At 47.0% G+C, this 26,290-nt stretch overlaps 1 protein-coding gene across 2 annotated transcripts in view; it reads right to left on the bottom strand.

Moving 5' to 3' along the window:
- LOC146798082 (cytochrome P450 2G1-like) overlaps window positions 1-26,290 on the bottom strand; it is a 909,417-nt gene that overhangs the window by 32,799 nt on the left and 850,328 nt on the right. For both annotated transcript variants that reach the window (XM_085625297.1, XM_085625296.1), the window contains one exon: window positions 17,589-17,730. In XM_085625297.1, coding sequence (XP_085481423.1) covers window positions 17,589-17,730 — 142 coding nt within the window. The remainder of the gene's footprint in view (window positions 1-17,588; window positions 17,731-26,290) is intronic.

Below are 26,290 nucleotides of genomic sequence, written 5' to 3' on the forward strand. Positions count from 1 at the left end.
CTACCGCGTACCAGATCGGGTACGGACCTGCATACAGGAGGAAGTGGCCAAGATGCTCACGATCGGGGTCATCGAGCCCTCGGACAGTCCCTGGGCCAGTCCGGTTGTATTAGTTCCCAAGGCCGCTGCCCCCGGCACCGCCCCTGAACTGAGATTCTGCGTCGACTACCGGGGCTTGAACGCTGTCACCCGGACCGACGCTCATCCCATCCCCCGAGCAGACGAGCTGATCGACCGGCTGGGGGCCGCCCGCTACCTTAGTATCTTCGACCTGACGGCGGGCTACTGGCAGATCGGCCTCACACCCAGGGCTCAGGAACGGTCAGCCTTCTCCACCCCCGATGGCCACTATCAATTTAAGGTCATGCCCTTTGGCATGAAGAATGCCCCCGCCACATTCCAACGTCTTGTGAACCAGGTCTTGGCAGGGCTCGAAGAATTCAGCGCTGCCTACCTGGACGATATCGCTGTATACAGCCGCCACTGGTCCGACCACCTCCGTCACCTCCAAGAGGTCCTCCAAGCCCTCCAGCGGGCCGGCCTCACCATTAAAGCCGGCAAGTGCCAAATTGGCCAAGGGTCTGTGACCTACCTGGGGCACCAAGTGGGAAGCGGGCTGGTGGCCCCACTACAACTTAAGATTGCTGCCATCCAGTCCTGGCAGCCCCCCGTCACCCAGACCGAGGTCCGAGCCTTCTTAGGGCTCACCGGCTACTACCGGCGGTTCGTGAAGGACTACGGCAGCATCGTGGGGCCCCTCACGGGACTCACATCCAAGAATCAACCGAAGCGGGTCCACTGGACTCCTGATTGTCAAGCGGCCTTCGAAGAGCTGAAGGCCGCCCTGTGCACCGCCCCGGTGCTCCAGGCCCCCGATTACAGTCGGGAATTTGTAGTACAGACCGACGCCTCCGACCACGGCATCGGGGCCGTCCTCTCTCAGCTGAACCCCGAAGGTCATGACCAGCCGGTGGCCTTCATCAGTCGACGTCTCCTGGCCCGAGAACAGCGTTGGAGCACAATCGAGAGGGAGGCATTTGCAGTAGTGTGGGCCCTCAAAAAGCTCCGGCCCTATCTCTTCGGTACCCACTTCCGGGTACAAACCGACCATCGACCCCTGCAATGGCTGATGCAGATGCGGGGGGAGAACCCAAAACTCTTGCGCTGGTCCATTTCCCTGCAGGGAATGGACTTCACTGTGGAGCACCGGCCAGGCCAAGACCACGCCAACGCGGACGGCCTGTCCCGCTTTTTCCGCCTCGACGAAGAGAGTCCCCAAGGAGATGGGTGACTCTCCCCGCCTTCAGCTGGGGGGGACGCATGTTGGACAGGCCACACAGAGGGCTGGCTCCCCCCCCGCACGACAGGGCCCGAGCTCCGGCCCACCCAGCATACCCCCGTGACAAGCCCCTGTACTCCGTCTCCCGACGGACCCTCTGCCCTCGGACCCCTACTCATCACGGGGTCCAGCCCCACCGGCTTCCCCGGCCAGGTCAAGCCGCCATCTTGGGCCCTGCACCACGCGGCCGCGTGGCCTCACCTCGACCCTAACCCCGGGCCTGGCCGGCCCCGACATCCCGGCACCACCATCCACCCAGGAGGTGAGCGGACCACTTGGCAGGTCAATGGGAGAACGAAGCGTCAAGAGCTCTTCCCCCGCCAGGTGCCGATCGCCTCCAGCAGCCCCCAGGCGCTGGCTCCACCCCCTGCTGGGTGTCTGGACACCTTCATCCCGGACCCTCCGACCTCCAAGTGCGAGGGTCCGGACATCAAAGGGCACCAGCCCTATAACTAAGACAGCTCCGGAGCAGGAAGGCAGTTGTATCCTGGAGTCGAGAGACACCGAGTGAACTCAACCCTGACGGTCTACTGGCGCTGCCGTAGCCCGCTCTTGTGAACCATCGTCCTGCCTGCTGGCGCTGCCGCGGCCTTCTGCAACCTTCATCTTCCTGGGACCTGCTGGCGCTGCCGCGGCCCGTTGTACCGACCATCCTCACCGGGACCTGCTGGCGCTGCCGCGGCCCTCTGCAACCTTCATCTTCCTGGGACCTGCTGGCGCTGCCGCGGCCCGTTGTAACGACCATCCTCCCCGGGACCTGCTGGCGCTGCCGCGGCCCTCTGCAGCCTTCATCTTCCTGGGACCTGCTGGCGCTGCCGCGGCCCGTTGTATCGACCATCCGCACCGGGACCTGCTGGCGCTGCCGCGGCCCATACCACCTAACCACCAAGCTCGAGGATTGTGAGCTCATCACCCTCTCATCCGAATTACCTGATTGGTAAATAGACTGTCCCGCTACCCCCTTCCCTACCTTACGAGACTCTAATCGAGGGGACCCCTGAGTCCAGACCTCCTTGTACCCTTTTACCGTACCTTAAATAAGTGTCGATAAAGATCACTGAACCTTATCCGTATGTGATATCTGTCTGTGGGGGGGAAGTTACTTGTCTGTACGATCGCTGGAGACGGCTCTCCCCGGAGACCTCTCCTCCTGACCCCGGCCGACCCTCCCGGTCCGTCTACCTTTTCTAACAGTCTGAAGTTCAGTTTTTGAGTGTTGGAATTCATTTGCTGACTGAGTGTGTACAGCAAATGCTTAACACTGTCCTCTGATACTGCCTTACTGCTCGACCACACTACCACAAATAGAGAGTAAGGTTCTATCTAACTTTACCTCTTCCTACCTTTGGGGTTCACTGGACTCTGTGCACACTATACCTCACTTTGGTATAGTATATATAGAGCCAGCTTCCTACATTGGTGGATCAGTGGTGGGATATACAACTTTGCATTTGTTGGACTACTTGGTTACCACCTGATCACATGACAGAACTCTTAAATTGTCTTTAGAATTCTGATTTTTCAAATTGGCATTTTGTGCAAAATTACTAAAAGTATTGTAAGGGCCTCGGTTAAGTCCCTTTAGATTTTTAGAAAATAAAAAGTCACTGTTGCTCGGGGTAGAGGAGTTAGAAGTTTTTTTAACAATGCCCAGCTATTAGTGAAAATAACCACAATGACATAGAGGACAGGGTTGAGGAGCTTGACCTCACCCCTTACCTTCACTTGTCGTTCAAGGAGGTAGTGTCCCTATGCAAACTTAAAAACATAACCATGGGTCCTCATCTCACCAAACAAAAGCTCCAGGAGCTGTAGGTTGGGTATGCTAAGGACAACTCATCTGAAAATGGTGAATACCAATCAGATGAGGAAGTAGAGGATGGGAATGACCTGGTAGATCAACCCCCTCCACTTCCTGGGGAGAGAAGGGTTCAAGTACCCTTGACTCCGAGAATCAACCTCTCAGTACATAGATCTCACACAGGTGGATCAGGTATCAGTGAGGACATTGAGAACAGCCTCAATGAGGAGGACAGCCTTTTAGTAAGGCTGACCAAAAGACTGGATCTAGAGACCAGGTTGCTGGCTCTGGAAAGAGAGAGAGCAGAGATGGGCCTAGCACCCATTAATGGTGGCAGCAATTTACTATATAAAGATAAAGAGCAATCTTATGAACCCAAAATCCCCAAAGGGATTGTCCCTAAATATGAAGAGAGTGATGATATCACAAAATGGTTCACAGCCTTTGAGAGGGCTTGTGAAATGAGGAAAGTGAAGGAGTCGCACTGGGGGCACTCCTTTGGGAACTGTTCTCTGGTAACTGCAGAGACAGACTCCTGGCCCTTTCTGGGGCACATGCTGGGTCTTATGACCTCATGAAGAGAACTCTGATTGAGAGATTTGGACTCTCAACTGAGGAATATAGAATTAGATTCAGGGGGGCTCACAAGACCCAAAACCAATCCTGGATTTACTTTGTAGACTACTCAGTTAAAACACTAGATGGTTGGTTAACTGGACACAATGTGCATTATTTCAATGCACTTTACAATCTGTTTATGAAAGAACATATTTTAAGTAATTGCACTGATGAAAAGTTACATCAGCATTTGGTAGACCTAGGTCTAATTTCTCCCCAAGAATTGGGAAAGAAGGCAGACCACTGGGTCAAGACAAGTGTGACAAAAACGACCACTGGGGGTGAAAAAAAGAAAGGCGTTACAAAACCTCCCCAGGGGAAAGGTGGTGAGAATCCCCAAGAAAAAAAGCCTGAGTGTTCGAAAGGGCCCCAAAAACATGCACAGGGGGTGAGTCCCAAAACTCTTCCTAGTCCAATAATAGGTGCAGGGGAAAGAACTTTGATCCTTCAAAGGCCTGGTGTAACAACTGTAAGAAGTTGGGACACTTAACTGGAGATGCTGCTTGCCCAAACAAGTAGGCCCCTAGTCCTACTACAGCTACTCCTGGGATAACAAGTCTCCAGACGGGATCAACAGTGTGCCAAGAGCAAATTGTGTTGCACACTGAAGCAGTTCTAGTTTCAGAAGGGGAAGTTGACATTGCCACTGTAGCTGTGTGGCAACCCAACTTAAAAAAATCCTTACAATACCCTTGGATTAATGGAACTAGGATAGAAGCTCTGAGGGATACAGGTGCCAGTGCCACTATGGTGAGAGACACACTGGTTTCCCCTGAGCAATACTTGATTGGGAGAACTTACCCAGTCACCAATGCTGACAGTGTTACCACTAATCATGCAATGGCTATGGTGACACTAAACGGGGGGGTTACTGGCGTGAAACAGGTAGTGGTCTCTCCGAAGCTATCAGCTGCATGTCTGCTTGGCAATGACCTGGAAACCTCAGCATTGCCTGCTGTTGAACTGAAAACCCATGCAGCAATGCTGGATATCCCTGAACTGGTGTGTGTAAAAACAAGAGCACAGAGCAAGAGACAGGGTGAAAAAGAAGTGTTGGAGCCTGAAGGTATGGCCCAACCTTCCAGGAGAAAAGGTAAGAAGACTGGGGAACCAGTTTCTGTACAGCAAAAGGATCAGGGCCCCTCTCCTCAGGGAGAGGACTTGGACACCCCAGAGGGAATTGAGCCCCTGGAGCTTGACCCTTACCAGGTTGAACTCTAAGGCCCAGGGGGACCCTCTACGGAGGAGCTGTGCCTTGGACAGCAGGACTGTCCAACTCATGAATGTCTGGGGCAGCTAGCTGCTGCACAGGAAAAGGGAGATATCAGTGGTACCCACAGAGCTTATTTGGAAGAGGGACTACTGTACACGGAGGCCAGAGACCCCAAGTCTAGAGCCACTGAGAGAGTGGTAGTGCCTCAGAAGTACTGGGAGTTTTTCCTAACTTTAGCTCATGACATTCCCCTAGCTGGGCATCTGGGCCAAACCAAGACTTGGAAAAGGCTAGTTAGCCACTTTTACTGGCCCCAGATACACCAAAAAGTAAAGGAGTTTATCAGCTCCTGTGTCACCTGTCAGGCCAGTGGCAAGACAAGTGGCCCCTCAAAGGCCTCCCTGATACCACTACCTACCTGTGGTGGGGGTTCCCTTTGAAAGGATAGGTGTGGACATAGTAGGTCCACTTGAACCTCTCACAGCATCAGGGAACAAATTCATTGTAGTGGTAGTGGATCATGCTACTAGGTACCCTGAAACAATTCCCCTTAGGACTACTACAGTTCCTGCAGTAGCCAAGGCCCTCACTGGTGTCTTCACCAGGGTAGGGCTTCCTAAGGAGGTGGTTTCGGACAGAGGTTTCAACTTCATTTCTGCTTACCTAAAACACATGTGGAAAGAATGTGGATTGCAGTACAAGTTTACTACACCCTATCACCCAGAGACCAATGGCCTTTTTGAGAGATTCAACAAGACATTGAAAGGCATGATTATGGGGCTCCCTAAAAAACTCAAAAGGAGATGGGATGTCCTCTTACCCTGCCCGCTTTTCGCTTATAGAGAAGTGCCACAGAAGGGAATAGGGTTTTCCCCCTTTGAACTTCTGTTTGGCCATCCTGTGAGGGGACCACTCTGTCTTGTAAAAGAGGGTTGGGAGAAGCCTCTCCAAGAAACCAAACAAGATATTGTGGACTATGTGCTTGGCCAAAATTCCATAATGGCTGAGTACATGGAAAAGGCATCCAAAAATCTTGAGGCTAGCCAGGAGTTTCAGAAGCACTGGCATGACCAAAAAGCTGCACTGGTTGAATTTCAACCTGTGCAAAAGGTGTGGGTTTTGGAGCCAGTGGCACCAAGGGCATGCCAGGACAGATGGAGTGACCCTTTCACTATCCTAGAATAAAAGAGTGAGGTCACCTACTTGCTTGACCTGGCACAAGCAGGACACCCAAAAGGGTTATCCATGTGAACTGCCTGAAGCTCTACCATGACAGGGCTGACATCACCATACTGATGGTGACTGATGAGGATCACGAGAAAGAGAGTGAACCTCTCCCTGACCTCCTCTCATATAGCCCAAAAGATGGTTCAGTGGATGGAGTTGTCTTTTCAGACACCCTCTCTGCCCAACAGCAGACTGATTGCAAGCAAGTCTTGCAGCAGTATGCTAAGCTCTTCTCCTTGACCCGTGGTCAGACAAACTGTTGTACCCATGATGTGGACACTGGTGACAGTTCACCTGTCAAAAACAAAATCTATTGACAGTCTGATCAAGTCAAGGAAAGTATCAGAGCTGAAGTCAGCAAGATGCTGGAGTTAGGGGTTATTGAACCCTCTGAGTGCCCCTGGGCCAGCCCAGTGGTTCTTGTCCCGAAACCTCATCCACTGGGTGGAAAGAGAGAAATGAGGTTCTGTGTAGACTATAGAGGACTCAACTCTGTCACCAAGACAGATGCTCACCCTATCCCAAGAGCAAATGAGTTGATAGACAAATTGGGTGCAGCCACATTTCTCAGTACCTTTGACTTAACTTCAGGGTACTGGAAAATTGGCATGGCCCCAGGAGCAAATGAAAAGACAGCATTCTCCACACATGATGGGCATTATCAGTTTACTGTTATGCCCTTTGGTTTAAAGAATTCCCCTGCCACCTTCCAGAGGTTGGTCCACTAAGTCCTTGCTGGATTGGAGTCCTTTAGTGCAGCTTATCTTGGTGATATTGCTCTCTTTAGCTCCACCTGGCAGGATCACCTGATCCACCTTGGGAAGGTTTTAAATGCCCTGCGTACTGCAGGCCTAACTATCAAGGCATCCAAATGCCAGATAGAGCAGGGGACTGTGGTGTACTTGGGCCACCTTGTTGGTGGAGGCCAGGTACAACCCTTACCGCCCAAGATCCAGGCAATCCTGAACTGGGCAGCTCAAACAACCCAAACCCAAGTCAGTGCATTCCTTGGCTTGACTGGGTACTACAGGAGGTTTGTGAAGGGATATGGGTCCATTGTAACTCCCCTCACAGAACTCACCTCCAAGAAGATGCCCAAAAATGTAAACTGGACAGTTAGGTGTCAAAAGGCTTTTGACACCCTAAAGGAGGCTATGTGCTCAGCACCAATTCTCAAAGTTCCAAACTATGCCAAGCAGTTCATTGTGCACACTGATGCGTCTGGGCTAGGGATAGAAGCGGTCCTTTCCCAGACTAATGATGAAGGCCAAGACCAACCTGTTGCTTTTATAAGCAGAAGGCTTCTCCGCAGGGAGCAGTGTTGGAGTGCCATTGAAATGGAGGCCTTTGCTGTGGTTTGGTGTCTGAAGAAGTTGAGACCATACTTGTTTGGTAGTCACTTCCTAGTTCAAACTGATCACAGAACTCTCTGATGGCTAATGCAGATAAAAGGTGAAAATCCTAAACTCTTGAGGTGGTTCATCTCCCTACAGGGAAAGGACTTCGTAGTGGAACACAGACCTGTTACTGCCCATGCCAATGCAGATGGACTTTCCAGGTTCTTCCACTTAGAAAATGAAGACTCTCTAGGGAAAGATGAGTCTCATCCGTGTCGCAACAAATGTGCATGCGCGGGCGGCCGCGCATGTGCATTTGTGAGGAAGTCGTGGTGAGAGAAGGAAGAGGGAGCCCCGAGACGCCGCAGCTCAGGTAAGTTATTTAAATTACTTAAACCTTGTTTTTTAAAAGTTTAGGATTATTCTTAATGTATTTTAAAAGCGGGCGGGAGGGAGGCGGGTGGCGCGTAGTGTGGCTATGCGGAGTGTGCGAGTGTGTGTAGATTTGCCCCCACTCCATGATGCTCCGCGTAGCCCCACTATGCCCACTACGCCCAGGGTTAGTTGAGAGCCGTAAGCTGATTCAAACATTGTTCAATGTCTGGTGATTGCTTATGGGGTGAGATAAGAAGGAATTCTGTTTTTAGAGCGTTTAGTTTCAGGTGGATACATGCCAGCCAGCTTTGTGTTTCCAGTAGGACTGAGTTGAGGGGCTGAATGTCCTCAGGGTAGGCGATCTTCAGGTATAATTGAGTATCGGCCCCATACATGTGATAGTGAATGCTGGATGATTTCAGCATTTCTGTTAGAGGCTCCATGAACAAGTTAAAGAGCATGGGAGACAGTGCTAAACCTTGGGGAACCCCCAGCGAAACTGGTTCAGGATGGGACAGGGATTGGTTCACCTTGAAGCATTGGGATCTATTCAGGAGGAACGAAGAGAACCAATTAAGCACAGGCCCAGACAACCCCATGCTGTGTTCCAGGGGGTCAATTAGAGTATCATGTTTGACAGTGTCAAATGCTGACGAAAGGTCAAGAAGGATCAGCAGGCACGACTCATTGTGGTACAGCATTCTTAACGCGTCATCAACAATGTGCGTTAGGGCCGACTCTGTGCTATGGCTCGAGTGGAAACCAGATTGGCATTGGTCCAGGAGTTGGAAATGGTCGATATGGTTGCAGAGTTGGGCAAGCACACATTTCTCCAGGAGCTTTGCAAAGGTGGGGATGTTGAAGATTGGGCGGAAGTTATGAAGGTCCGAGGGATCCACAGTAAGTTTCTTTAAAATCGGAGTGACTTGACCCATTTTTAGGCAATCTGGAATAGCACCTTGACGCAGTGATGCATTAACTATCGTAGTCCACAATGTAAGTAGGGAGGATTTAACTTCCGGGAAAAGGTTTGATGGTAACGGGTCATTGTAGTGGTTGAAAGGTTTCAGAGTTGACAGCGTTTTGCGTTTAGCGCATTCATCCAAGGTTTGGAAGAGACTCCAGGAGGCATTGTTTTTGGGGAGGTGTGGTTGCGCCGGGAACATGAAATCCCTACCAAGTGTGCATAGGGGTGTTGGTGGACTGATCAACAGGTGGTTACATGCCGATCATAGTCCAGTTTCAATCTTCTGGTCTTATCTGTGAAGATATTTGCAAATTCTTCGCAGTTGGGCAATGTCCCTTGACCCAGTGATGCGGAGTTCGGATGACTATTGACTTGGGACTTGATGAGTTTGAACAGTTTTTTGGGACGGTTTTTTGCTTGGTCTAACTGAGTTATGAAAAAGGTGGCCTTCGAGCATCTGATGAGTTTATTATAGGGGCTTCTTAGGGATCTTAGGTGGTAGAGATGCTCAAGGGATGGATTGGACCACTACAGCCTTTCAGCAAGTCTTAGGTTTCTTCTTTCTGAATTAAGACTATCGGTAAACCGTGGTTTGAAGAGTTTAGAGGAGATTCTTTTGAGCTGTAGTGAAGCGACCAAGTCTAGTACATTCAGCATTGCGTGATTATAATGGGCCGTAAGGTCGTGGACATCCAACATGTTCTGTGGTGGGGGCAGGATGTTATCACAGAGAGCATTCAGATCATGCAGGTTGGTGTTCCGTAGGCATCTTTTCAACTGTTTTGGGTTCTTGGGCTGGGCTTTACTTGTTCTTACCAAATCCAGGATACGGAAGGTGATGCAATTGTGATCTGTCCAATCACATGGGAGGATAGAATCCAGGAGGATGGAGTTGGGCTTACCAATGACGAGATCTACGGTAGCTCCTTTGATATGCGTGGGGCTGTCACAGATTTGGATTAGGTTGAGGTCAAGATGGAAGGATTTAAGGCTATTGACCACCCCATTGTTTATATCATTCCAATGGAGGTGGAAATCTCCCTGGAAGATTTGGGAGCCGTGGAAGTCTACGTTGGCTGAAATAATGTCCATGATCTGTTCTGTGAAGGGAAGGTTGTCGCGTGGGGGGTGGTAAAATGTGTGCAGTTTGCAGGAGTGATTGTTGCCCCCAGTCACTTCAATGCATAGGTATTCACTGGATGGCAAAAGATCAGTCTGTAGTACCTTCACTGTAAGATTGCTCCGATGTAAACATGCAATGCCTCCACCTTGCCATAAGGATCTGTCCAACCTAATGATATCATAGTTGGGAGGTATTAAGAGGTCCAGGAAGGGGGTAGGTGAGTCATTAAGCCAGGTTTCCGTCAGCATTACAAGGTCAAGATCCTGCGCCAGGGTGAGGTCGGCAATGTCCACAGCGTGTTTAGCTGCCTATCTACAATTTAGGAGCGAGCATTTAAGACTAATGATGGCATCTGTTGGAGTGGGAAGCGTGGAGGTGACTTGCGTGAGGTTGTTCTCATTTAAGGTTCTGGTGTTAGGCGAACGTTACCTGAAGGGATCCGTGGGGATGGATTCTATTTGTTGCAAGTTTGCTATGGAGGGTGGGTGAGCTGGAACATAAGAATGTAGGAGAGAATTAATATCTGTATCGGACAGGGAGGCTCTGCATCTGGAGGGGCGCGCAGGGTCATGAGGAAGCAGAGCGGAGGCCTACCTATGAGGTATGTGGGACACATGAGATGGTGACCTCCGTGCGTCAAGGGGGGGAGGGAGCCCGGAACACCCGCGATCAGAGAGCGAGAGGGGATGGTAATTTTTCGAGCTGGTGCAGCTTGGACTGGAGTTTGCAGACAAGGTCTTAGTGATATGTAGTAGACTGTAGACCTCTGTCTTAAGTGCTATCTCGCTCAGGCAGCCTTCCAATGAGGTGTGTGGGCGGGATTGGGAGGCACTGTCCCCGGGATCCTGGAACACGAGAGAGCTAGTGAAGTCGGGGAAAGTAGGACGGGTGGAGACTGCATGTGTCCAGCAGGAAGAGATTCTGGACACTGGAGCTGCCCGCTCGGAATGGATACGCTAGGGGAGGAGCTAGTGAGGTCAGGGGAACGAAAAGCGATAGGCAACTGGATGATCCCAGCGGGAAAAGATTCTGGGCAGTGGAGCTGCACGCTCAGAATAGGAATGAGTATGGAAGGGGAGGAGCTAGTGGGGGAAGGTAGGGCAGTAGGCTACTGAATGTGTCCCAAGGGGATGGATTCTGGGAAGTGGTGCTGCAAGCTCTGGAGAATGGGTAGGATAGGAGAGGAGGGGAATGATGGATAGAGACCACTGGAGGCCGATGGGAGCCTGATGGGATTGTGAATTGGGCTGGAGGAAGGTGACTTGGGGAGAATTAGGGCGGTGTTGTACACAATGGGGCTAGGGGGGTTAGGGCTAGGGAGGGAGCGGGAGGGTTCGCGAGATGACTGTATCGGCGCAGCTCGTTCAATGCAGGCATTGCAAGGTAATTGTCATTAGGAGTTAGGGTAGGAAGAGGGGGGTCCATCGAGGCAGATATGGGATCAGCTGGTGGTGGTGTCGAGGTAGGGGATAGAGTCTGCGAGTGCTGGGGGACCGCTGGGGGTCCCGCCCTTCCGCTGTGTGCGGGATTGACGCTAGCCACTGTATTCAAAATGGTGGGGAAAAATGTGTCAAATAACATTAGATTGCAGTCGGAGGCTTGTATAAGAATGGTTCAGCTCTATAAGCCGTGGAGGCTGCCACTATCAATCTAAGACCATGTGGCGTTTTCAGGCAGAGAGTGAATGGCCTTCCGCCATTGAGCATGACGTTTAGTGTAGAAGATGAGGTCATTTATGGTAGCACCCTTTCTGATAGAGAAGTAGGGGTCTGAGATGAGGGTTTCCGGATATGATTTAAGTAGTCTATGTTTGAAGATTTTTGCTGCATTTTTAGAAAAGTTCGGGGGGTATCTGATTCGGAAAGCGTTGTGACAAGTCGGTTCCAGGTTGGGCGAGAAGAGGATCGGAAGTTTAGACTCCATATTGGCAAACGTCCTCTCAGCACACAGGTGTGGGTAAGCAGACGGCTGGGCAGAGTTTGGCCCCCACCATCAGAGGCATAAGAATACCAAGTGCCAAGGGCATGGGAATCTCTAATTGTTAGCAACGCCCCTCGGGTTCCTTAGGGTCGACTAGTTTCAGAAGGGCCAGATAATCTAGGGCTAAGAGACCAGGGGTTGGACCATGATGAATAGAGGCAGTCTCTAGAATGGAATTATCACTTTATCTGGGAAGCAAGCAAGGCAGGCAGTTTGAGAACCATCATATGAGATGGGATAACCACCGCATAATGTGTGGTATTGGGGCACATATAACAGGGCCAGGTGTGGGAATATATGACGATTGAGTGACCCACCCCAAGATGGCCACCATAAGTGAATGTGGGAATATAGGTAGTGAGTGCCCATTCCAAGATGGCCACCATAGGTTTGGAGAGGGGCAGGCCCCTTTCTATATCCATGCCCTGCAGAGAATCGAGCCCAGGGAAGGGGGCGCCATCTTCAGATCCAAAGGTAGGGGGACAGCAAGTCTGTTAAACAACAACACCAACAGGCCAAAAACAAAATGGGTGCCCAAGCATGTGCAACAACAGCACAAAAAGAGTCCCCAAACAGGCCAGGCTCGCTTGGCAGCCACAAATCACCCTACGCAGAATCCAGAAGAGCCAGCAGCACCTTCAGACAGGCCAAAGCCATCACGACTCGTTCTGCAGTGTCTCGTAGAGTCGGTAGCCCCCACGCCCTAGACTCCTCGTAGTACCGTGAATCAGGTCACAAAGAGGCAGGAGGGAATCAATGAGAGCCACCGTACCTCATCGAGTAGGGCCCCACAGTTGCGAGAGATCCGGCGGGACGCTCCAAGCTCAGGACACTCGTTCACTCACCAGAACTGTGACGGGCCGTCATGCAGCACGCTGCCGACACTAGTGCTGTAAAAGTGGCCCCAAAGTGCAGCGGGTCAGCCCTCAAGGCAGCCCTGTATCCAGGATCTCAGCGGCTGGGAGGACGGTGATGAGCTCACTACGCTGCGACCTGAGCTCAACCATCACAATCCAGGGAGCTTGTATGTTAATTAGCCTAAAGATTTGGCATACACTTTTGGATATGGAGGTGTGTGACCGCCTGGAGAGTGATCACAACCCACTGTGCTCAACTTTCAAATTATTGGTGCCACAGGAAGATAGCTCCCATGATATCCAGCTCATTATCCGTGACCTGATGCCCACCAATGATATGAGGCAACTCAAGTGGGAAATGGTCCTGGAGAAGCCACATACCCTGGATGCCATTGCCATGGAAACTGAAGATGCAATATCTGATTTGGAGGCTCCCTTACTCCACTCCCCTTGGGACCATGACCATATCCCACAACACATTTTTTCCAAACTTTTTTTAAAGAGGGTAGGGCCAAAAGTACATCCCAGATAAACTCATGCCATTGGTTTAATAATGAATGTAAAAAGGCTAGGAGTAAACTTGTGGATGCAATTTCATCTAAAGAGCCCTGCTGCGTGCGGATAGCAAGGGCAATTGACAGGAAGGTCAAAGTCAAAGCAAAAAAGGAATGGGAAGAGAATAGGTAGCAGGATCTCAGAATGGCATGTGTTAACAACAATGCTCGTAGGTTTTGGTAAGTGGTGAAATGGGGCAGGGATGTTACTCGACCACAGCCACAAAACCACGTAGCACAAGACCAATGGGTTAGCCATTTTGAACCACAATATGCTGCTGATCCTGCAGAGGCAAGTGCTCCAGCTTTTCCCCATACTTATTATACTAGCAAGCCTTTTACTGCTGCTGATGTTAATGCAGCCTTTTGAGTAATCATGAAGGACAAAGCACCTGGGATACACAGCCTCCCGGCTGACATCTTTCTCCACGATAACACAAAATGGAATAGTTATATTTTGTTACTTGCAAATGCTATTGCCTTTGGAGCGCCTATACCTGATTCCTGGAATGGGGAGATCATTCCTGTGTACAAAAAAGGCAACAAAACACTTCCTGGAAATTACAGGCCAATAAGTTTAATCAACTCCACACAAAAAGTTATTGCACGACTGGTGTTAGGAAAGGTTCAGGAATTGGTCAGGGACCAGGACATTCTTACTCCCCTACAGGCGGGCTTTCGAGAGCACGTTAGCATGATAGACCAGGTATTTAGGTTTAGAATATTACACAGGCGGACTGTGGTCTTAGGCAAGGGCGGCATGTATGCTGCCTTTGTTGACCTCAATTGCAAAAACAACAGTTGATGGACAGAATGCAGAACAATGTCATACATTCACCCCAGTACAGAGATCTGGGACTCAATCCATCGTTTTTTTGCTCACCATGCCATTCCAGTTGGAACCCAGCCATATGCAAATCAGGCTTGACCCTGTGCCTCATGGAAACAGTCCAGCCCGAACTGCCAAGCCAGGTCCTCCCTGGACTGGCACCAAGCATCCTAGGACCGGTTTCGGGGTTTCACCCCTCTTCAGCCAGGATAGCTTGATTCCAGTGGCATGGTGAGCACAGGACTCACGTCTGAGCATACCCGTCCCACTCGGGGTGCCAAATGCAAAAACAACAGTTGATTGACAGAATGCAGAACAGTGTCATACATTCACCCCAGTACAGCGATCTGGGCCTAAATCCATTGTTTTTTTGGTCACCATGCCATTCCAGTTTGATCCCAGCCATATGCAAATCAGTCTTGACCCTGTGCCTCATGGGAACAGTCCAACCCGAACTGCCAAGCCAGATCCTCCCTGGATTAGAACCAAGCATCCTAAGACCGGTGTCGGGGTTTCACCCCTCTTCAGCCAGGATAGCTTGATTCCAGTGGCATAGAGAGCACGGGACTCACGTCTGAGCATACCGATCCCACTCGGGGTGACAAATGCAAAAACAACAGTCGATGGACAGAATGCAGAACAATGTCATAAATTCACCACAGTACAGAGATCTGGGCCTAAATCCATCGATTTTTTGCTCACCATGCCATTCCAGTTTGAACCCAGCCATATGCAAATCAGTCTTGACCCTGTGCCTCATGGGAACAGTCCAGCCCGAACTGCCAAGCCAGGTCCTCCCTGGACTGGAACCATGCATCCTAGGACCGGTTTCGGGGTTTCCCCCTCTTCCGCTGAAGGCCTTAGGGATATACTCACAAGATCAGATGGCTATGTGAAATAAGAGCATTGTTGACAAACATGGGCATGCTAAATTCATGGGAAAACCCAACGAACATCCCATTCCCTTCAAAGGAGAGTGTAAAAGAAAGATACTGGGATATGGTGTATCACAATAGTCACAACAAATGTGATAGCTCATCCCTAACAGGGACTTACTTGGTAGTAAAACACCGGCCTAATCTGGAGATGTACTGGGACATTATATCCAAACCCCACGATCAGAAGCTGTACTTCCGATTTAGGGTGGAGACACTTCCTTTGAGATCTTTTACGGCCAAATGGGCAAGTCAGGGTGATATTAAATGCCCTTTTTGTGAGATGTTTGAAGAGTCCCATGCCCACGTTCTTTTGGTGTGCCCAGCATACACTGCAGCACGCACAGCGTGGTTAGCTCCAATTTGCAGATTGCTGGGCACTAGAATATGCAGTATTGCGCTAAGAATATTGCGTAATGACACTCTTCCTTGCATTGCAATAGTTGTAGCTAAATACCATAGCTGGATGTGGGCAATAAGATCATGCTCTCTCCGCACTCTCTGATTTACAAATGGTTGGCTTACATGTCTGAAGTCTTCTTTTAGCGAATCAAAGCGTATGTTTATCCACTTGTAGTATTTTTAAATACAGAATAATTTTTTAATGCACTAATTAGGACGATCCAATGTTTTATACAATTTATTGTTCTTGTTTAATCAGTTTTTAACAGAGTGTATGTTTGTTATATATATATATATTAATCATTTTTTAATCTTTTTAAAATCATTGTATCTATGTTTTGTGATCAAAAATGAGTTTTCATTAGAAGTAACTTGCTTTTATGACATTATTTCTCGAATAAAGCTTATTGGATTGGTATCTAGGTATACTACTCTGTGTAAGCCTAGTAATCTCAAAAGTTGCTTACCTGCTATTTTAATGTAAAACCTATTCAAGTTGATGTACTACATTTACTAAGTATTGCATTTCTCTACATCCATACTGTAAATCAAATCAAAGTGCATATACAATTATCATTCAACCTGTATTTCAATTGCATTACTACTGTAAAGTACGTTTTGCTTACCTGTGCCAGGCTTGCTTGGTTCTAAAGAAATAACGTAACTAAAAGAATATTTTTAGACAAAAACAATTGGTCTGAAGTTCAGTCTTTGAGTGTGAATTCATTTCCTGACTGAGTGTGTACAACAAATGCTTAACACTGTCCTCTGATACTGCCTTACTGCTCGACCACACTACCATAAATAGAGAGTAAGGTTCTATGTAACTTTACCTCTGCCTACCTTTGGGGTTCCACTTGACTCTGTGCACACTATACCACACTTTGGTATAGTATATACAGAGCCAGCTATCTACAGCATGAAGTAAACTTGAGCACTTTGCATGAACTCCAATTACATTACACAATCACACATTCATTTAATTTTTTTGTTGGGAAAGGGGAGATTAAGTTATTTGACCAGAACCACAGATGTTGCATAGATGCCGAGACTCAAACTTTGTTTCCCAGTTTTAAAGTTGGCATTGCTGGCCATTAAGCAAAGAGAGTTGCTCCCATTCAATTGTCCCTCTCAGGGACTGTGCAGTAGTGGCTGCTATAGACTGGGCTGGTAGAGTGGGGGAGGGGAGGAGAGAGGAATGAAATAAAAAGGACTTACCTTTAACGGCCGGCCACCACATCTCCTCCATCCTCGTCCTCTTCCTTCTTCCTGTCCAGGCTGACAGCAAGAAGCACCAAGGACACAGGCTCCGCTAAGCCAATCACAACCCTGCAATGCAGCTCTGTGATTGGTCTGAGCGTTGTGGTTCAGCGCTCAGACGGGACAATGTGCATGTTCCTCACCAGTTTGTGCAATGCAGCCTGGTGGGGAGCATGCAAAGTGTGCATGCACTGTTTTTTTGGCTCAAGAATGCCGGTCAAACAGTTCAGGCACACTTAGGGAGTGCACGCCACTCCTCCCCGTCTCTGGCTAGCCCCACCCTGCCACTGCCTGCAATAGGAAAAATAAAATGATAATAACGAGCCGCCACTGGGTGTGTCTTTTTGTGTGAATGTGACAAAAAAACTGATGGTGACTTGTGACATCAGAAGATGAACGCATGGCATTTCTTGCATAATAAATGACAACGACAAACTTTAAGACATATTTTAGGCAGATGTGCTCTAACCACTAGAGCTGCTGACATATAGCTGGAGAACTAGGTTCAAAGCCCAGCCTCGCCCATGGGATTCTGGAGGGACCACTTAATCATCCTGTGTCGCAAATTTGAGACGTAAAGTGTACATTATGTTTGTGTAATTCCCCACTTGATGTACATGATATTGTAGATTGTCCCTCAACCTCTCTGCCCTATGCCCCACCCCACCCACGGTGTACAGTGCTGCTGTTTCCTAGCTAAGTTCCCACTCTATCAATAACTATGTATAAATACATACATGATGTGTGGAGAAGCAGCCATGTCTATCGTACCTGCGGAAAATGGCATGAAGGCCTCGCTCTTCTTAAATCTTCCATTTTCATCCAAAAAATGCCCAGGGTTGAAGTTCATGGGGTCCCTAAATTCTTTGGGGTCGTTCAAAACAGAGCCTAGAACAGGATAAACATCAGTGCCCTAAAAAAGAACACACATATTGATTGAATACTTGAATAGATAGCATTTTATCCAGCATGAATCGCATTCACTAATTTCCCCTAGTTTACAGAACGTACTCGATTTGTGCCATGGGAAAACAAGGGGGCGTTTTGAACAAATACTATCTTGATCAAACAAGACTTTCTACAGTTTAATTGCAACATCACTTTAGAATTATTGCTAAATGTCAGTCACACTATATTTTTCGCAAGCAAATCATCCAGTGTTCTCTGGAACCATATTATTAAAAATCTGCTCCCAATGTAAAGGGAAAAAATGCTCATTGACCTACAGAGAGAAAACTTTCATACAAGAGAAGGGTTCCAACGTCCACTCTATGTTAGGGAACGCGCAGCTGTTTTTTCAGTGGTTCACACTGAATAGGGGACGTTACTTCCCCATGAAAATAAGGGAAACACTTATGTACATGCGCTCAGTAAGGAAGCAAGCATATGTGTAAGCTGGCCGCCAGAGAATGCCATGTGTATGTGCCACCCAGGAGATGATATAAATTTAGGGCCATATTTATGACCCGGTTTGTGTCGCTCTTGCACCATGCGATGTGGTGCAAGGGCAAAGCAAACCTTAAGTCAGATTTTTGAGTGTCTCCAAAAATCTGGAGTAAGACAATGCAGCAAAAATTGCTGTGTTGTGATACTCTGCCCTGGGGAGGCCTTCCATGGGCATTGCGTGGGTTTTCTCACGCAACTCTCATGGTTTTTGAGGCACTCACCAATTTACAAGACTTTGAATACCTGGGAATGCACCAAAAAGATAAGCCTCCCAGGAGAGGTGTGACAAGGAGAAATATCCTCTTTCTATGTGTTCTACATTCTGCAACACACAGAGAAAGATGAAAAAGCTTCTCATGATTGTTTACCTGCAGGAAGGCCCCCCCTCCTGCAAAAAACAATTCTGCCTACAACACAGGCACATGTGCACCATGGCGCAAGGGTACCTGCATTTTTGCTAGGCTGCTGAAATGGCACCAGAACAAGGGAAAAGGACAGGAATGTGCTGTATTGGATAAATATAGTGCATTCCTGCACTTTCTCTGTGCAGTGCAGCAAGGTGACTTGCTGTGCTGCCTTGCACCTCAAAAGTCATAAATATACCCCTTTGTGTGCACCCTGATGCCTTTCCAGATGCAGCATAGAGTGCCAAATGGACTCATCATGCTTCATGCATCTGGCGGTTCTGTCAAGAGCCCATCTTTAGAGGAATAGGGACTCTGCAATTTTCCAAATGGAAACCATTGGTATACCTATCCATGGATGTGTGCGTACAGTCACACCTGCTCTTTAGGGTTGCCTGAGGTCCTGCATATGAGTAATGAAAGTCAACGACTGCAGACACATTCCAGGGGCTTCAGGTCAACGTCAGGGTGAATATGGCTATATTCTACAGCACAGGTGATTAACTGGAGCCCTGTTACTGTATGATATGTGCTGAAACTTGAGGCACTTTAAGTGTCAATGTTTGTAAGATAGGGAGTTCATGGGTTGTGTTTGTATGAGTGTGTGTGGGAGGGATAGCGAATGAGTGCAAAAGGCTGCTGGCTTTTCATCTGCACCCACCTACAGTTCACGAAATAAACCAGAGATGCCAAACGTTCTGGTACCTCAAGTGGTCAAACTTGACACTCTCTCAACCCTTGCATTCCTCCTGATATACCACAGGTTTTCACAACTGGAGGCCATCAATGCAAAGTTCAGGCATGTTTAGATGGACAACCATCTAAAGTCCTGACATCACTTGGCGCCTATTCGTCCACCCACCACTGGATGTCCCTCTCTTCACCCTTCCAGCTCTAATTATCAGCTTCTCTTACTGCATCATCACCTGGGTGTCAGTCTAAAGGAAAGTTGTCAAAGGGTTTCAGCACCTGTTTCTTGAACTAAAGGAACCACAAACCCTAATCCTCTGTATGCTTATGAATATCACATATCCAAAATACCAGACTCAAAAGATTGGAGTACATTTTAATGAGTGAAATGATACATTTTTGCCAATCTGCTGCATCATATTGTACTATCCTTGTGATAAAACTTATGGAGGTCACTGACTTTGTGAAATCTGCAGTTTTGCATATAGTAGTGCACTGTCGTTTAACAATGCCCTGCATATTCTAACATTCTTTTACATGCCTTACATTCTCATACTTGTGTTATCATATGTAATCACTGTTTCGTACAAAGGTTTGTGGGTGTTGAAGCAACTTTGTGGCAGATTTACTAACACTTTGTGTCAGGTTTGCATCACAGAAGTGATGCAAAAGAAGCTCAAAGTGTAGAATTAAGGTTTACTTTCCAGCGCAAAAAATGTTTTGCGCTGGAAATTAGCTGTAAAGTAGCACAAGGTAGAGCAAAGAGTCAAGGGTGCGAATTATGGGTGATATATGGGTGTTTCAACGCAACCATACATGGGGCATATCAGCAAGGGTCGGCGATAATTATCGCTAAGCGCACTTAGCGCTTTAATAATTAATGCCAGCTTTTGCTGCTTTCTATCGTGGAGATAGCGTGCTATCAGCAACACTTATCTCCAAAGTGATAGAAATGCAAGCGTTAGCTGGAAAACAGTGTGATTATCGCTGGAAATCCAGCGATAATCGCACTGTGACCGGCGATACCTTGCTGATAGGGCAGGGTGGTCTTAGCCATGTAATCCACCTCCCATTGGATTACATGGCTAAGTCAGAACTAAAGCAGGCATAAGGAAAGTAGCGATAACCATGGTTAGCGCTACTTTTCTTATCGCTTGATAATTGGAGAAATGTTGGTTAGCGACATTTCTCCAGTTATTTCGGGAAGGAACGCCCACTTTGCATCTCATTAGAGATGCAAAGCTGGGCATTCAGTAAACAGGCTCTAAGGCAAGGATTCATGCGATAGCGTGACCTTGCTGATATAGCGATAAAATTATCGCCACTTTTCGGCCACAAACGGCCGCAAAAGCGGCGATAATTTTTTATCGCCGCCTTGTAGATATGCCCCCATGATTTTTGTTGCAAACCACTATTTATTAATATTTACGGACACAACTCTGTGCTAAAACTGTATGGCTCTTTGGGGCTGGCGTTAACTTGGAGTGTTTTTATTTCTTTAACTATTTCAAATGTTGCATGTGGGTGGCACTGTACAGCACACAAACAATGTTCAAACCGTTTTAAAGTCTCATAGCATAATATTGTGAACTGACAAGGTACCCTTCAAGTGCACCTGCACTAGACATCACTCAGACATCTCTACACTGTGGTCCAAAGGTGTGTGAGCAGCTCTAAGTGTCATGTGTGTGCACTAGTGTGGGAGTTAACAGCAGCTGCACCATCTTATAGTATATATGATGCTGCCCTGATCTCTCCTCCTAATGCAATGCAACTCAGAAAATTTGATCCCTGACCTGTGTTCCTCTGAAATGTAGTAAATAGTCTCTTTGTATCAGGCACTTTACTCTGCATGCAATTATTTATGAAAATAAACATTTGTATGTGAATTACTACATTTAAAAAGCGTTTCTATGCATGTATCTGGTAGAATACTGTTGTGTCTGATGGTGGCAAATGGGTTATTCATGTCATCTAAATGTATGATTTAATTCAGAAATGATATATTATTCAGTCAACCCTCTGAAAGCTATGCAAGGAACCTTTAAGGTTTGGTGGATGATACTCTACCCATCAGGTTTTAGAGAACATTATCCCTGCCACGCTGATAGACTACTGTTCGCCAACTTTACAAATGTCTGCTGGCCCAGCGGTCATCTCTGTACATTGAAAGTAAACCAATCACAGTGATTCTTTTCAATATACAGAAAGTTTGGGAGGCGACCACAGTTGGTTTTGATGGTCATTCACCAAACTTTTCTCAAGTGTTTGTTTTTTGAGAAGCAATCTCTCAAAGCGACAGTTTGCTTCTGAAAAACAGAAACTAATACCACCCCACACCCTGAGAATTTTGTCCCAGGATGCGGGGATCATTATTGCTTTTTATGTCACTCACTGCCATGTTTTTGCTTCCAGTGACGGACAGCAAATAAAATGCATTACACCATCCACCCTAAATAGTGTGGGTGGTGTAATATCCTTCCTCTGATGGCCCCTTCTCTGTGGGACTATTTAACAAAGTGTTCAGTCTTAAACTTAAGGACCACCTGTCTGTAACTGAGCCATGAGTACTGCGGGTTTTGTGGCCAGGGTACTTTGTTGCAATTTGCTATGGAATACCCAGTCGGTCAACCTACAAATGAGGACCTAAGTCTTTGAGCAAAGCATTGTTATCTCTTTCTAAACTGGGAATTAGTGTTCAGTTTCGCAGGGATTTCCAAGCTTCAAGCAAAAGGTGGGGCATTTTCTCTTGCCCTCCTACCTACCTGCACTCACTAATGCTGTCTCCCCTGCTCACACTGCCTTTCATTAGGGTCACACTTATAATGATAATGTCCAACTCCTTAAACTCTCTACATTCTTTAGGAAATTTTAACACAAAACTTTCAAGTCATGCCACAGGGTGCTTGCTATTTGTATACAATGATCACTACACCAAACAGGGGCCATTTAATACTGACCTAAACTTCTACCATCTCTACTCCAATTTTCCAGTGAATGGCAATATAATACACAGGATTCTGTAATCCCTGTATGAACGGCAGTCACTAATTTCTTTATAATCGGCCACTTTTTACTTACTAAGTTGCCGATCATAAAAGAAAAGATGTCATACCTCAACTATTATAAGTTAATGCACTCCTTAGATAGTGAAAGCTACAATTTTTCTGCATTTTTCTACATTTAAAGAGCTACTGCAGTTTCTTTATTTTTTTTAAAACTGATTTGTATTGAACTGTTTTTAACCCCTTCCCCGCTCATGACGGAACCGTTCCGTCATGAGCCACGGTTGGCGTGTGCTCATGACGGAACGGTTCCGTCATGACAATCCTGTTGGCGGCCGCTCCGCCTGCGCGGCGCTGTTTCCCCGCCTGTGCGGGGCGACAACGCAAATGGGCGGAGTCATGACGGAACCGTTCCGTCATGAGCACAGCTCAACTGTGGCTCATGACGGAGCGGCTCCGTCATGAGCACAGGCCCACCGCGCTGCCCCCCTGCCCCCCCCAGCGCTGCAGCGGAATGTCCGCAGCAGCGAAGGGGTTAATATCTGTTTGCAACAAATACCTAACAGGTTTTTGATGTGTTTAATTTTGCACTAGAGGTTTTATTTTTATTCTTCATGTTTGTAAACATGCACACTCTTTTATATGAAAGTGCTACGTACCAACGTTTTAAGTGATTTGTGGGAAAGGTGATGGTGTGACCATGTATTATGTAGGATGAAATACCTCAGGCGTAAATGATACCGATATTACAAGTCACCTCTGAGTTCCAAAACCTGATAAAGAAACTCCTCAGTGACTTGCAATGTGTTTATAATGTACAGGAGGTGGTAGTTTATACCTTATATTTTGGCCTGTTGCTGGGTCATGTACAGTCTCACTCCATGGCACAGAGGGGATTTTACACTGTTTACAGTAGGATTCGGACTGGAGGCATACCCTTCGAGTATAAATGTGTGTGCATAGGGAAAAAGATGTGGCACATTACATGTGTGCTGTGCTTTGCACCACACATGCAAAATATCACTTTATTGGGGAAATCAATGCAATCCTCCTTGTTTCCACCTGCTTCCACTAGATGTTAGTTAAAATCTATGGCTAGTTGGGCTGATACTCCCTCCAAAGTGCCCCCTTGAGTAATAGCTGCGGACAGCTAATTCGGAAGTATAAAATGACCACCTTTCCATTGCAAAACACCTTTTGCACTGGAAAGTAAATGCCCACTGCCACTTTGTAGCACACTAGTGTATATGTAAAACATTAATAAATCTAGATATATATGTTCTGCGCAATTGTACTTTGTAGAATTATATAACCAAAGAAAGGATGTCGAACATCAGGAAAAGATCTAATAGAAAAATCCGCTGACATAACTCTCTTTACCCACAGACTGGAAAGGCAATACTGCAAGAACAATATCTACAGCACGTAGGTGAACTACGCCCCGAAAAAAGAACATATTGAAATCTGTAGGGCCTCATTTATGAGGCCCTGCCATCACTTTTGCACAGCCGAAACGTCACTTTTTTGACGTTCCGATGGCACAATGTGCCCCTCGCATATTTATAAGGCCACATCAAGCCATGTTACATGGCTTTTCATGGCCTCATAAATATGTGCCCCTTCATACAGAAAACTGCGTGAAAGTGGCGTTCCATGGGTATTACTGGAGGCATTCCCAGCAACATCCATGGCTTTTTGACTCTGCCCCAGATTTACTAGAAATCATAAGTCTGAGGAAGCTCCAAAAACTTACGACTCCCCAGGGGAGGCGGAAGGGAAGCACAACAAGGAGAAATATCTTTATTTCTCCACGTTATTCCTCTATGTGTGCTGCAGAATGCAGCACAGATAGAAAGAGGAAAAACCTCTTCTGATTGTTTTTGTGCAGGAAGGTTTCCCTTCCTGCACAAAAATAAACATCCCCGCAACGCAGGCACCCTTGCAACATGGTGCTAAGTTGCCTGCGTTGTCGCACAGCAGGCCATTGTGCGTCGTTGCAGGGGAAAATGCACCGTATCTAATAGATACAGCACTTTCCTGCTCTTATCTTTTGCCATAGGGCAGTGGAGCAGCAAAGCCTCCTGCGCTGCCCTACGGCAAAAAATGCATAAATGAAGCCCGTAATGTGCACAGCATTGATACGGCAAAACTTAATGAAACTCCAAGAGCTGCTAAAGGCGTTTGCATACAAATGGTTGAATTTGTCTCCCGAAAGTTCACCAAGAAAGTTAAACTCAAATCTAAAGCCTAGGGAGATATTTTCTAATACATGAGCAGTACTCATACTGATAAAAACTGAAACCTAAACACCACTTGGCTTAAAGTCAAAAATGCCCCCACACAGCAGGGGCAACCTATGTAAAAACGAGACATGTCAAGATATTCCACAGAAAACCAGATATTGACCCTTTAGATGGGAAAAAATATAAGCCAATCAAGTATCTAAGGATGTCCTAAACGTCTCAAACTACAGTGAGCCCAGTCCTCTTGTCCTACCACATCTCACTGCAACCTTTAAAACTATTGAGACACCTTTCTTGTTGAGACCTTGTAAAAATATTGAGTATTGAAGTCTGAAATGCTCTCAGCATATCTCTGCAGAAGTAAAATTAAAACTCATACAGACAAACACCACTCCTCCTTCTATGTAACACTGTCCGAAGTGCTACAAGGACCCATCTCCTTTCTCTTGTTGTTCAAGATAATATGTGGACCTCCCAATTTATTTATTTTAAAAACACAGTTTTCTTGATTTCAAAAATAGCAATAAGATCCTCTTACAGAGCACTCTTTGCACTGTCAACCATAGTCTTATCAACCTGTCGCTCGCAGATCACTTCATATGTGGACTTCCTTACCGAGCTTGGAATTGGCTGCTACCAATATGGTGATGACACTCAGCTCTGCTCAGAAAAAACTTCCCTGAGAATGCGTCTTTTCTCTCAAAACAATCTACTGCTAAACTCACAGCATTCCGATGGTGTCCTACTCAATTAATGCATTGCGATGAACTCTGACTCAGTAATGATCTGAACAACATATTCTTCACCTCTATTTGATAAGCCTTCATAATTAAAATTGTCTTAATCTCCTACCTGTTCAAACTAAGTTTATCATCCAAATGATCTTTTTTATTTCATTTATCCACCCTGTTGTAATCCTGCAGTATTCAGACCTTTATGGATTGCACAATAGCAATCCGTTGTATTAGACCTACCTTCCTCAAAAAAATATTTACATCTATAATCTAGCATGCCTCTATATTCTAGGCTGAAAACCATCCTTACAATTTCACTTACAAAAGCTTGAACACAGAAGGATGTTCCCCCAGTCTGCAGGTAACTAAACACCAGAACACAGTGCCTTTCAAAATAGGAAAAACAGACAATCACCTGGATTTTCGAACCGCAGAATAAATCTGTATCTTTCCATCAGAATAACTACATGACTCATATTTAGGCTTTCCTGTTTTCAGTTTCTATTTTTGGTGAATGCTGGTGGGGTTTTTACTGTGATTTCAATACCATAAAAAACAGTGGTCATCAGTGGTTAAACATTTTCGCGCCTTTAAAAACAACAGAAACAGTGTTTTTCCGGTGTTTATGGAACATTATTGCTTGCTTTCTGCACTGACAGTGCATAGTATATATCCAATGTATGTACAGTGTATATGAGGTCCAAATACATTTTTACAAATCAAACTTATTGTAGTACACCATACAATACTTCTTCAGGGTGTCTTCGGTCATGCACGCTCGCTCTTTCCGTCCCATGTAAACGTTTATCTGTGAAAAGTCCCTCTCAACACTGGCACTTGAGATGGGCAATGCCAAAACAACCAGGGGGAGATGAGTTGGCATATGGGCTAGGGCGTTCAACCTCAAATCTGGGTAAGTGGGTTCAAGTCTCGGCAATGACGCTGAACATC

The sequence above is a fragment of the Triturus cristatus genome, chromosome 9 (assembly GCF_964204655.1).
Source record: "Triturus cristatus chromosome 9, aTriCri1.1, whole genome shotgun sequence".
Lineage (NCBI taxonomy): Eukaryota > Metazoa > Chordata > Amphibia > Caudata > Salamandridae > Triturus > Triturus cristatus.